Source organism: Phaseolus vulgaris, chromosome 2 (genome assembly GCF_000499845.2).
Source record: "Phaseolus vulgaris cultivar G19833 chromosome 2, P. vulgaris v2.0, whole genome shotgun sequence".
NCBI lineage: Eukaryota > Viridiplantae > Streptophyta > Magnoliopsida > Fabales > Fabaceae > Phaseolus > Phaseolus vulgaris.
This window is the reverse complement of record NC_023758.2, coordinates 26,284,300-26,295,363: the sequence shown is the minus strand read 5'-3', so window position 1 is coordinate 26,295,363 and position 11,064 is coordinate 26,284,300. Positions and strand designations below refer to the sequence as shown.

Sequence of the window (11,064 nt, the reverse complement as noted above, 5' to 3'; positions counted from 1 at the left end):
TAGCCAGAATTAATCACTTTAGTTTCAAGATCACCAAAGAAATTCGGTATACATACTTTTTTCCAGTATTCCTTTGAAATAAATAATGACATTTAATAACAAAAATGCTTTATCTCCAAAAAAAATACATAACAAATTATTGTCTTTAGAAGGATACATATGTTCACATAATTTCTGAAACCGTCTACCTGAGAATAAAAAAACTTTTTTAGAAAGACTCGGCTGCAATTTCGGGGGGATAAGTCGGACAAACTCAAACGAATTTTTCATCACAAAACAAAGATTCCTGCATAATATTAGCATTTTGGTGACTGTTGGCCTCCTTGCCAAGTGCCTGTGATGATTTTATGACATAATTCATTGAACATTTGCTCCCAGAGCCTTGCTTGCATCTTCAAACAGGGGGAGGAGATAGAACATGAAGCCTGGTAATTTAAAGAACACCTTCCATACAAGAATGTTTACTCCTTGATGATTTCGAACTCAGCACCAATTGGTAGATGATCACTAGGATAACTTAAGTTTGGCAGTCCACCAACAATATCGGCTGCATCAGAGTCTGGAAGCTCAAGAAAACTAATTGGTTTAATGTGATCAGAAGGGGAATATAAAATATAGTCGAGTGTTCCAGTGAAGCCAAGTGTGTAGTTTGTAAATGGTGGCTCTCCTCTTGTAGAAGCATAGACACTACATAAGGGAATCGGAGGCGACTCCTCTAAACAGTTCAGCATCAGGTTTGATGAAGGATTGCCGGATACAAGGTACTGATAAACCTGCAAAAAAGGGGAAAATGCTATGGGTTAGTAAAGCATTGGAGAAAATACAGCTCATATTTTGAAAGCACATCCCAAAGCTATTACAGGTAATCAAACATGACTAAAAGTTACACGGACAAACAACAACAAATGCATACAATACAAGAAAGGAACTATGACTGCACAAATTAGTCAGTGTTGCACTGTTCATTCTAATGCTAACTAAAAAAAATATCAAAAGCCTCTATATTTTACATGGTAAAATATCTTTCACTGTGCAAAATTGATTAGCGATTATAGACATACTAAGAGTTTTATATTTTATTTTTGAACGATAAAGAGTTTTCAATCAATTGCTATGAAAATTGAATTGTGTTCAACATCTTTTGTCAAACTCAGAATTTGTACGTCAAGAATACTTGCATAGTTTGGTCATGAGTTTATTAAAATAAATTGCAATTCTTCAAGGGAGAGGAGTTAAAGTGTGCAGACTATGATATCCCGGGACACATTTTGCGATTTCCTTTTCCCAATAACTTTTATTATTTCATTCTTCTCTTTTCCTCGGGGACATTAGAATTTAGACAAAAAATAGAGAATTTGAGATTTAAGGGATGCTAGTACCGTATCTCCTGGCGTAGAATTGAAGTCACCAGCCACAATGACTTCAGGTATGCATTCATATCTATCTGAGACCAGTGTTTTAAATTTTTCCAAGCGGGATAGAAGATATTTAGCTTGTGCAAGCTTGACATCAGCCCATTCAGGATCCCTGGAGCAAAAATATATGTAATTTATTAATTCCACCACCAAAGTTAAGCAAACCCATGTATAACACAATACACATTTGAGTTAAAATTACATTCGAAGACAACAATGGAAAAAATGAAGTAAAACACACATAAGTCACTTCATTACCAATAAAGATGTGTGTTGGCCACAATAATAATTTGACGAGAGGGATCTTTGAATTTGAATGCAGCCATTATTCCCACACAATCACGCTTAAGTCTCACATGGGGGTCATTGGGATCTCCACGATCTTCTTTATTTGATTTGGAACCTGAATCAGGAATTTAGTTAATGAAGAAATCTATACTCTAATATGTACAGACATCCATGCAGCCACAAATTCTGTGTGTTAAAACAATGAACACATAAAAAAAAATAACAATGAAATAGCTAAGAAAAGGAAAACAGGGAATACAGCAGCAATAGAAATGAAGTTGCAGAACCAGAATTGAGTTTCCGCCAGTTCATCAGTCAGTCCATAACAAAAATTAAAACTGTATATAGAAGAAAATATAAAATCTTTAAGTATCTTTAATTTCATTTTGCATTTACCATTTTTGGGTGCCACATCCTTTTGTTTATCAGCATGGACTGTCTGATTATTGGTGTGATCGTCGTCGTTTGAAGAGTTCCCATCGGGAATGGACTTTACAAGATCATTGTATTCAATTTTCTCCTCTAAGAGCAACTCTGCACTAAAAGGAAAATTTTAAGGATAAATTTAAGTAGATAAAGGTAGTGAGAACTGACCATCAATGAATATTATGTAATCACATGTCTTAAATTCTTTTGGAGAGAAAAAATAACTAACAATTAACTCCAAAAGATGAGATGGGAAAGAGAGATAAAAGATAAAAAGAACCATTCCAATGTAAATATTAATTAACCAATATCAAGCAAAGTACCATTATTGCTGGTTTTAATTACTAGAAAATTAAGTTGAAACCATTCCAAGATATATATGTGTGTGCTTGTGTGTGTGTGTAAAACACTGACTTTGGACCTTAGATCAGCATAGTTACTGTAGTTCTCCCCGACTTATTAAAAAAAACTTGTATCCACTCTAGGTGCAAAATCTTAGCCATTCACTAGTCACTGGTTCAATCTCGAGTTAAATTAAAATCTACATTATAAACCATTCCCCCTTCCTTTCATAGCTACAATACAAGTTTATGCATGTAAAATAACCGCAAAAAAATTTGAACATACCAGTCATGCTTGTAAAATAAGCCACACCCATCACGCTTCTGTCCACTTCTCTTCATATAAATCGAAGAATATCCTAAATCCTGCATGTTTCCTTTGTAAAAGCTTTCAAATTCATCAACTTCCTGAAATGATCCATCATAAGAAGAAGAACATCACTTGAAAGAAAGTAATTAAGAGGCCAAAATTTACTAATATGATATAAATTAAAATAAACAAATCGGAGATTGAAACTCAATCTTCACACTCACTTAAATTTGCATTCTCAAAATCTCTCTATTCCCTATTTTGGATAACATTTCACAAATTACCTTGACAACTAGCCAAAAAATATCTCAGCCATCTCCAACTTTCTGTGTCTATACGTAATCCTCTTAATAACAATTATTTTCAATCTTACTTATTTTATCTTTTATCTTCAAGTTAAATTTTAATAGTTTTCAATGCTTAAAAATAACCTTGTATCAAAATGTAAATTACTTTCATTGTAAATCCAAAATGTAATTTATATTCAACAGTATTTGTTTATTATGAATTTAATCAAATAATAATTGCCATATTCAAAATATATATTTATTAATTATATCAAAATAAGTATGTATCCTGTGCTGAGTAATGATAATTAGTGCCAAACTATAGTTTGACAAAAATAAAAAACCTGCAGGCAGAAAAAATCAGCTCCCAAGTCCTTCAGAACTTCCAAAATTGTGTTCGAACGAAGTTTCCATCTACAGGAAGCAAAATCATTTAGTGAAATCAGCGTGCAGATTTCACATTCATCATTTGAAACCTCAATAAATACAAAGCACATTAATTACTTGAGAGACGAAGAAGGAGAGTGAGGGAACAACGAGCTCTTCACATAAACCTACATTACAATCAGACATATTTTATATATAAAAAAAAGAGTAAATAAACTGTATCCGTATATTCGTCCATACAAAATTCAAAACTTTTACAATTAGCGTACCTGCGCCAATATGTTATACGAAACAAGACTGAATCTGAAGCCTGAATAATAAAAATTGAGAAGCGAAAGGGCGTAACTGAATTGAACGACGTAAAATTCAAAAGGAGAAGGGAAAATCAAGGTTAGGTTAGTTACCATCGGGTTTACTTCTGGAATGTATGTCTGAGCCTTCCACTGATACGAACTTGCAAGATGCCGCTGCTGAACTCATCTTCCTTACAACACTTTATTCATTGATTCATTCAGCATACACTGTTAAAAGGAACTCAAAGATTTGTTCAAAGGATTGTTAACAGGATTTGAATGTGTAAGCAGAATACCTAGTGGAAGAAGAGTTCGAGCATAGCACTGCACGTGCACCCAATGCTTTCAGCATCTCTGCAGACGATAGAATCAATGTGGCGGCGCATTCTAAATACTGGCCCAAACTAGTTCCCATGGGTCCAGGCCCGGTACCTTTTTCGGCCCATCAAATGACTGTGGATAGGCTGAAGCAATTCAGAGTGCTTCTTCCTGCACCTCCATCCTTTCTTCAGCCACCTCCATTCACTTTTAAAATTCCAAAATTGTCCTTCAGTAAAAAAAGATAAAAATAGAAAATTTGTTTTACCTTTCTTCGCATAGTGAAAACGAAGGTGTTTGGTCCTTGATGCTTGGTGCTTGGTGCTTGTCGTTGTTGCAGTCATGGTGATAGTGGTGCTTGTGGTGGTAGTGCTAGTGGTAACCGTGGTGGTGGTGCCAGCAGTGTTGTTGTGGTGGTGGTCTTCACGACTCGTATTCTCAAGTTGTTATTGTAAGGTAAGTTTTCAGTGCTTTAAACACTTATTTCCCCAGATTGGGTTAATCCGCTAGATCACCGGATTGTATAATCCGTAACAATTTAAGCAATGAAACTTCATGTTATCCACCCCTATAATCTGGAATAATTTTACAATCTGTAAGACATTAAAGTGATATGGATTAGTTAAACCGAAGGTATACCGGATCCAAAACAAACATACTCACTTTTCCGAATTGTGTAATCCGGTACAAAATGAACTATGGATTACATAATCTGGAAGTCATTTTAGAACTTCAAATATGACTTATGGATTATGTAATTCGGAATGCAGTTTGCTATTTTAATTTGACTTATGGATTACACAATCCGGAAGTCACTTTGAAGTTGTGAAATGCATTACGGATTATCTAATCTAGAAGGTACTATTTGACTTATGGATTACACAATTCGAAAGGGTAATTGAATGTTGTTTTTATTTTGCATACTTGTGTGAATTTATGAAAATTAGAATAAAATAGAAATTTATGTTTTATGAATGAAGGTGTAAGTATGGACATGGAGGTTGGATTGATTACAAAAAGATCAGATGAAGTAGAAATGATATATATGGAAGAATTAATTAATTTTGTGCATCAACATGAATTAGTTGAAGAGGATTATGGTACTCATTTTACAACAGATGAGGTGAATAAAATTTCATTCTATTTATGTTTATTGCTTTATAATTTGAAGAAGTGATTTTGTAATATTGTTGGAATAACTTTTTGTAGGTTTTTCCTTCACGAGAAGATTTATTTCAATGGGTCCGTAGGGTTGCTTATAGACTTGGTTTTGTTATTGTCATTATTAGGTCTGACATAGCAAATGGAAAGCAAGGGAGAAAAACATATGTCTTGTTAGGCTGTGAAAGGGGAGGTAGTTACACAAAGTACAAGGATGGTTTGGAAGTTAGTGTAACCGGTACTCGAAAATGTCAATGTCCCTTTAAATTGCGAGGTAAACCTATTGGAAAGGGTCAAGGTTGTGTACTTAAGGTAATATGTGGTACTCATAATCATGATTTGTATGATACATTAGTTGGTCATCCATATGCGGGCAGATTAAAAGCGAATGAACATTTCATACTTGTTGATATGACTAAAAACATGGTTAAACCGAGTAGCATACTACGTACTTTGAAGGAGAATAATGAGGATAATATGACAACAATAAAGCAAGTATGCAATGCAAGATACTCATACAAGAGATCAGTTAGAGGACCACGAACTGAATTACAACAGTTAATGATGTTGTTAGACCGTGACAATTATCTTCATTGGAGTACGTGTCATGAGTCTTCCAATATTGTTAGTGATATTTTTTGGACTCATCCTGATGTTGTGAAACTTTTGAATGCATTTAACATTGTATTCTTGATGGATACGACTTACAAAACAAACAAATATTGACTGCCTTTGCTTGAGATTGTTGGTGTGACTTGTATAGGTTTGTCCTTTTCTACTGGTTTTGCATTCTTATCTAGCGAGAAGGAAAAGAACTTCATATGGGCACTACAAAAATTTAGAGGGTCACTTGACATCGCATGTGGGGCCTGAAATCATTGTTTGTGATAGAGATCTTGCTTTGATGAATGTCATCAATATTGTGTTTCCTAAAACAAGAAACCTTCTTTGTCGGTTTCATATCAATAAGAATGTTAAAGCAAAATGTAAAATGTTGGTTGATTCTGTCGAGGCTTGGGAAGTTGTGATGGATTCATGGAGGACTATCATTGAATGTACAGATATTGCTAAATTTGATGAGTTTGTTAAAAGTTTTGAAACTATTTGTTCACCGTGGTCATTACTTGTTGAATATGTGAAGAACACATGGATTATTCCGCACAAAGAAAAATTTGTAAAGTGTTGGACAGATTCATTAATGCATTTGGGAAATACAACAACAAACAGGTATATCAATGCCTTTACTTTGTTTAGAACATGTATAACGTCTAATTGTTTTATGTTTTATACTTATACAGGGTTGAATCAGCTCATTGGTCTTTGAAACGAATATTACAAAATATCATGGGAGACTTGTGCTCATGTTGGGATGCTATCAAGCATGTTATTATACTTCAACATAACGAAATAAAGGCATCCTTTGAAATGAGTCTACATGTGATATGACACACATTCAATGTGCAGTTATACAAAATGTTGGTTGGCTTTGTATCTAAACATGCTTTGATTCTCATTGCTGAAGAGTTTGATTGGGTCAATGATGTGGGGTTAGATAGTGAATGTTGTGGATGTGTACTTAGATGAACTCACGGATTACCATGTGCTTGTCAATTAGCCATATATGCTATGGGTGGCATTCCTCTTAATGAAGTTCATGTTATGTGGACGAGACTAAGCTTTTCAGATTTATCTCATCTGAGTTGTCAATTCAACAAGAATGGGATGTCATTCTATCCTGGTTCAAACAGGTTGACATGTGTGGCAAAGTGACAATTAAAAACAAGTTGCGTAAAATTTCCTACCCATACATGACAACATTATGTGCACCACTTAATGTAGTCAAGACAAAAGAATCTCAAAAGAGTCAAGCAAACAAATTTCAGAGGTCTACAAAACGCATCCCTTCATATTTTGAGCATGTAGATCGCATCCATATTGTAAACGATAGCTCATCATCTTTGAAGACTCCTAAGGGAAAGGTTAAGGTGACGGCCAACACCAATGCAATTCCCATGCTTAATCAATTTCATCCGTAATGTCACCCTTATATTTTGGATGTAATAGATGTTAAAGCGGATGGACATTGTGGGTTTCGTGCTATTGCCTCCTTGCAGGGGATGGGTGAAGAGTCATGGCCACTTATCAGAATGGATTTATTCAAAGAAATATCTCAGTGGCGTGAAGAATACGCAACATTGTTAGGTGGTCATCAACGGGTAGAACATATCAAGAGATCCCTACTAGTGGATGAGTTGTCAGTGGTAAGTGTATATTCATAAGAGTCATGTGCATTGATTAATTGAACTTGTATGCTATCTAATTTCATTATTGTATTTTGCAGGCTAGTGTTGACAAATGGATGACAATACCGGATATGGGATACTTAATAGCAAGCAGATACAATATTATCTTAGTCTGTTTGTCTTTGAAACAAAATATTATTATTTTCCCATTGTGTACTGCACCCCCTACCGATGTTAGTCTACACCGATAACTATGTATTGGTCATGTATATGATTCACACATTGTGCAGGTAAAAATGGTTGATGATTGTCCCATACCTACCGCTGACATTTTATGGTGTACACATTGTTACCCAGAGGCAAGGTTATGGTCATCATATTACGTTGGTCGGATGCAATCTTTTACCCAATTAATTAGTATTAGTCCGACATATGTGAACCTTGGAGACGATTGATGTAGACATAATTTATTATGTGGGGTTCTTATTCATAATTTATTACTTAACTTCTGATTCATAATTTATTACTTCAATTCCGATTCATAATGAATTCGTGTTTATGTCAGATAAAAATAAAATAGCAAACACTACAACATAAATTAATTAAACCATATTGTACACATACAAAGTTACTATTATTACAATCATGTAATAAAAAAAATACCAACGACGTCCACGAACATTACGTGATCGTCTAGTGTACACCGCCGTGTCATCTGTCACGCTTCGGGCTAAATGCAGTACTGCCTTTGTACTCTCATACGCGTCAGTGCCTTCAGTGACCTGACGACAATTTATCATGCGTTGGAGAATACTAACAATGCGCCTAAATATATCATGCACCAAATTCAAAATAAATTAAACTTCTCAAATATATTGTTTAATCACGTAACAATAAAAAATAAAAAAAAACTTATTGAATGTGCACGCTCATCTTGAGACGAGACACCTGCCTGCTCAACATTTGGACTAAGAAGGCGACGACGTGGTACAACACTGGGTTGATCTCCAAGCTCACCTCTGCCAATGTATGGGTGTGACACCGTCCTGAACCAAGACATGTACTCAGGAACACATGCAGATGGACTAGAAGCAGCTGTCAAACCTGTCACCAAGTGGTGATCAAATTGCAACCACCTTTGATCAATGACATGTGCACCAGGACTCTCAGTTGACATCGGTGATGGTGGAATGCTCTGCTTGTAGCCAAATTGGCGCAACACACGCTCGGGAATATGTCTCTGTGATAAGTTGCCCAATTGTAGGTGACCCGAGAATAAATAAATGGTCTCAAATGACCTGCTCAATCTGTGGTCCTCATATGGAGTCCAGATGACTTCATCGTGTGTGAGCTCATCCAACTGCACCCGCACATCACCAACCGCACAAATCTGATGGGCAACAATGTATTGTGCTACCCGCGGATGTACCTCGTCATATGAGGGATTAATATCCCTTCTTCCCATGCCCGAGAAGTGCTCATAAATCCATGCCTGCGTAATTCGATCATATTAATTATAAAATATTTAATACAAAAAATTATGGAATGTAACATGTGATTGTTAATTATTTGTATGGTTTCATACCTGAACAAGTGTCACATAACTGTTCAACTGCTTTGTGTTAAAGTAGGAGGCATCCCTCAACTGCTCATATAGATGTGTAAGTGTTGTTGCTCCCCATTCGTATCCACCACACATACGAAGATTGTTGAATAATAACAAGTACGAAACAGATACAGATGTGACACTTTTATCTGCAAAATTAGTGGATGCAACCACATGCAACAAGTAAGCTCTAGCAGCACACTCCCAAGCCTCTTGAACACAACATCCCGCATATATATCTCGAAGCCAACTCAATCGTACGTGGACGCCTCTACACTGCCTCTTCTCAGCCTTCCCACGAGCCTCCTCCACCCCTAATAACTTAGTTAAAATAGTTGCAGCTATGTTGTACTCTAAGGGCACATACGTAGGGAATTGACCCAAAATAGGGAGGTGTAAAAGATGACACATCATCAAGTGTGATGGTCATCTCACCTATGGGAAGGTGGAAGGAGTTTGTCTCAGCATGCCACCTTTCAACAAAGGCTGAAATCAACCCTCTGTCCCCACCTCATAGCTTATATTGCACAAACTAAATAATCCATAATTTTGTATAAGAACCTCAAACTCAGCATGAGGCATCCCGAATTTACGTAATTTCCTACCGTGGGATACCAATTTAAGTTATCCCCGATCCTAATACAAAATATGTATATATTTAATATAATTAAATCAATTTAAACAATAATTAACAAAAACAATTTAATTAAAGGTTTTTTCGTTATTTCCTCACCCTCCTAAAGCTTAACATCAACATGGTCAGCAAAATTTACCAGCAAAGACATATCAGAAGGTCCTCCAGGAAACCCTTCTCCCTGGTCCACTTGCCCATCATCATGTAATTCTTGTTGATTGTCATTATCAATATGAACATCAACACCAATTCTTTCCTCCACAACACCTCAATCTCTTCTACAGACGGATGTCGTTGGTCTTGTTCGATCATGACCCTGAGATCCACCACCTCTTGTTTTAGCCATATCTGTCATAGGTGAACCATGGCACATAATCTAAAAAAAAGTTCTTCAACGGGAAACAAAATAAACTAAACACGGATTGCATACGTCAAACTCCAAAAAAAAGTCACTTCCGGATTAGCTAATCCGAAATCCTAAAATTAATACTACCGGATTACCTAATCCGAAACCAACTTAACCAACAACACTAGTACATAATCCGAAACATTTAAAAACACATCCTGAATTATATAATCCAGAACTAATTAAACACTACCGGATTATTTTAATCCAAAAACCTATGTAATCTGGAACTCACACAATTTGGAACTATTGAAAAAGACTACCGGATTATTAAATACAGAACCTAACTACACACTACCGGATTTAAGAATTTGTATGATGCAGAACAAAGACAATGCATGCTTTAAAACAGTTCCTCTACAAAGAATCCGGAACTAACATTTTCAGTGTTGGATGAAGAGGCTCAATGCTTGAACAGTGATTTGAAGTTTAGAATGGAAGTGAATGGTGCTCTTTGAAGGGGAGGATGGGGGCTACTGGGAGAGGATGAACGTTTGTTGGTGATTTAAAGAAAATGAGGTGAACATGTTGGTTCTTTGAAGGAAAGGGGTGGGTGTCGCCGCGCTTCTGCTGCTGTTGGGTGAAAGGAGGCAAAATGCTAAAACAAAATGTGGAAAGGGGTAAAATTAGGTTTACTTTTAAATTTTTAATATTATTTTACTGAGGGGCATAATAGTAAAATCAAGTTTACTATGGGGGTGGCTGAAGAAGGAATGGAGGTGCAGGAAGAAGCACTCAGTAATTCATTTGTCAATTTAGGTTATAGGTAATTTCTTCAAGCACCTCCATGGCTTTCATGCACCCCATACTTTTGTAAATCTCAAAAATACCCTTTTGCAAATGGATATAGGTTTTGATGTTTATTAGTTGGAGTTTAATAAAGCTTATGGTGATTTTTTTTTGTTTAACTTCTTGGTCATTCTTGTTTTGGTGGTTGGTTGCGATGGTG

At 35.8% G+C, this 11,064-nt stretch overlaps 3 protein-coding genes across 4 annotated transcripts; 1 reads left to right on the top strand and 2 right to left on the bottom strand.

Moving 5' to 3' along the window:
• LOC137811115 (carbon catabolite repressor protein 4 homolog 4) lies at positions 1 to 4,162 on the bottom strand. 2 transcript variants are annotated; one of them, XM_068612714.1, is made up of 10 exons: positions 4,044 to 4,162; positions 3,859 to 3,975; positions 3,724 to 3,764; positions 3,572 to 3,621; positions 3,412 to 3,481; positions 2,757 to 2,878; positions 2,100 to 2,242; positions 1,674 to 1,818; positions 1,380 to 1,527; positions 1 to 773 (listed from the first exon to the last, which is right to left on the bottom strand). In XM_068612714.1, exons 2-10 carry the CDS (start codon positions 3,932 to 3,934, stop codon positions 462 to 464), a joined length of 1,107 nt encoding a protein of 368 aa, XP_068468815.1. In that variant the 5' UTR covers positions 3,935 to 3,975; positions 4,044 to 4,162; the 3' UTR covers positions 1 to 461. The 2 variants fall into 2 exon arrangements, with proteins under 2 accessions (XP_068468815.1, XP_068468814.1); XM_068612713.1 differs by having other exon boundaries at positions 3,859 to 3,947; positions 4,044 to 4,115.
• Positions 4,163 to 5,053: 891 nt separating this feature from the next.
• LOC137809272 (uncharacterized) lies at positions 5,054 to 7,773 on the top strand. Its single transcript, XM_068610406.1, has 9 exons — positions 5,054 to 5,188; positions 5,275 to 5,721; positions 5,990 to 6,453; positions 6,525 to 6,609; positions 6,691 to 6,773; positions 6,878 to 7,211; positions 7,341 to 7,487; positions 7,568 to 7,643; positions 7,760 to 7,773. Exons 1-9 carry the CDS (start codon positions 5,054 to 5,056, stop codon positions 7,771 to 7,773), a joined length of 1,785 nt encoding a protein of 594 aa, XP_068466507.1.
• Positions 7,774 to 8,352: 579 nt separating this feature from the next.
• LOC137809271 (protein MAINTENANCE OF MERISTEMS-like) lies at positions 8,353 to 9,486 on the bottom strand. Its single transcript, XM_068610404.1, has 2 exons — positions 9,055 to 9,486; positions 8,353 to 8,961 (listed from the first exon to the last, which is right to left on the bottom strand). Exons 1-2 carry the CDS (start codon positions 9,484 to 9,486, stop codon positions 8,353 to 8,355), a joined length of 1,041 nt encoding a protein of 346 aa, XP_068466505.1.
• Between the last annotated feature and the right edge of the window lie 1,578 nt (positions 9,487 to 11,064).

Coding starts and splice junctions, on each gene's coding strand:
- LOC137811115 (XM_068612713.1), bottom strand. CDS start 4,099: ATGCTGAAAGCATTGGGTGCACGTGCAGTGCTATGCTCGAACTCTTCT. Junction 3,948..4,043: donor TCGAACTCTTCTTCCACTAG/GTATTCTGCTTA, acceptor CAATGAATAAAG/TGTTGTAAGGAAGATGAGTT. Junction 774..1,379: donor ATTCTACGCCAGGAGATACG/GTACTAGCATCC, acceptor CCTTTTTTGCAG/GTTTATCAGTACCTTGTATC.
- LOC137809272 (XM_068610406.1), top strand. CDS start 5,054: ATGGACATGGAGGTTGGATTGATTACAAAAAGATCAGATGAAGTAGAA. Junction 5,189..5,274: donor CTCATTTTACAACAGATGAG/GTGAATAAAATT, acceptor AACTTTTTGTAG/GTTTTTCCTTCACGAGAAGA. Junction 6,774..6,877: donor GATTGGGTCAATGATGTGGG/GTTAGATAGTGA, acceptor CTCTTAATGAAG/TTCATGTTATGTGGACGAGA.
- LOC137809271 (XM_068610404.1), bottom strand. CDS start 9,486: ATGTGTCATCTTTTACACCTCCCTATTTTGGGTCAATTCCCTACGTAT. Junction 8,962..9,054: donor GTTATGTGACACTTGTTCAG/GTATGAAACCAT, acceptor CGAATTACGCAG/GCATGGATTTATGAGCACTT.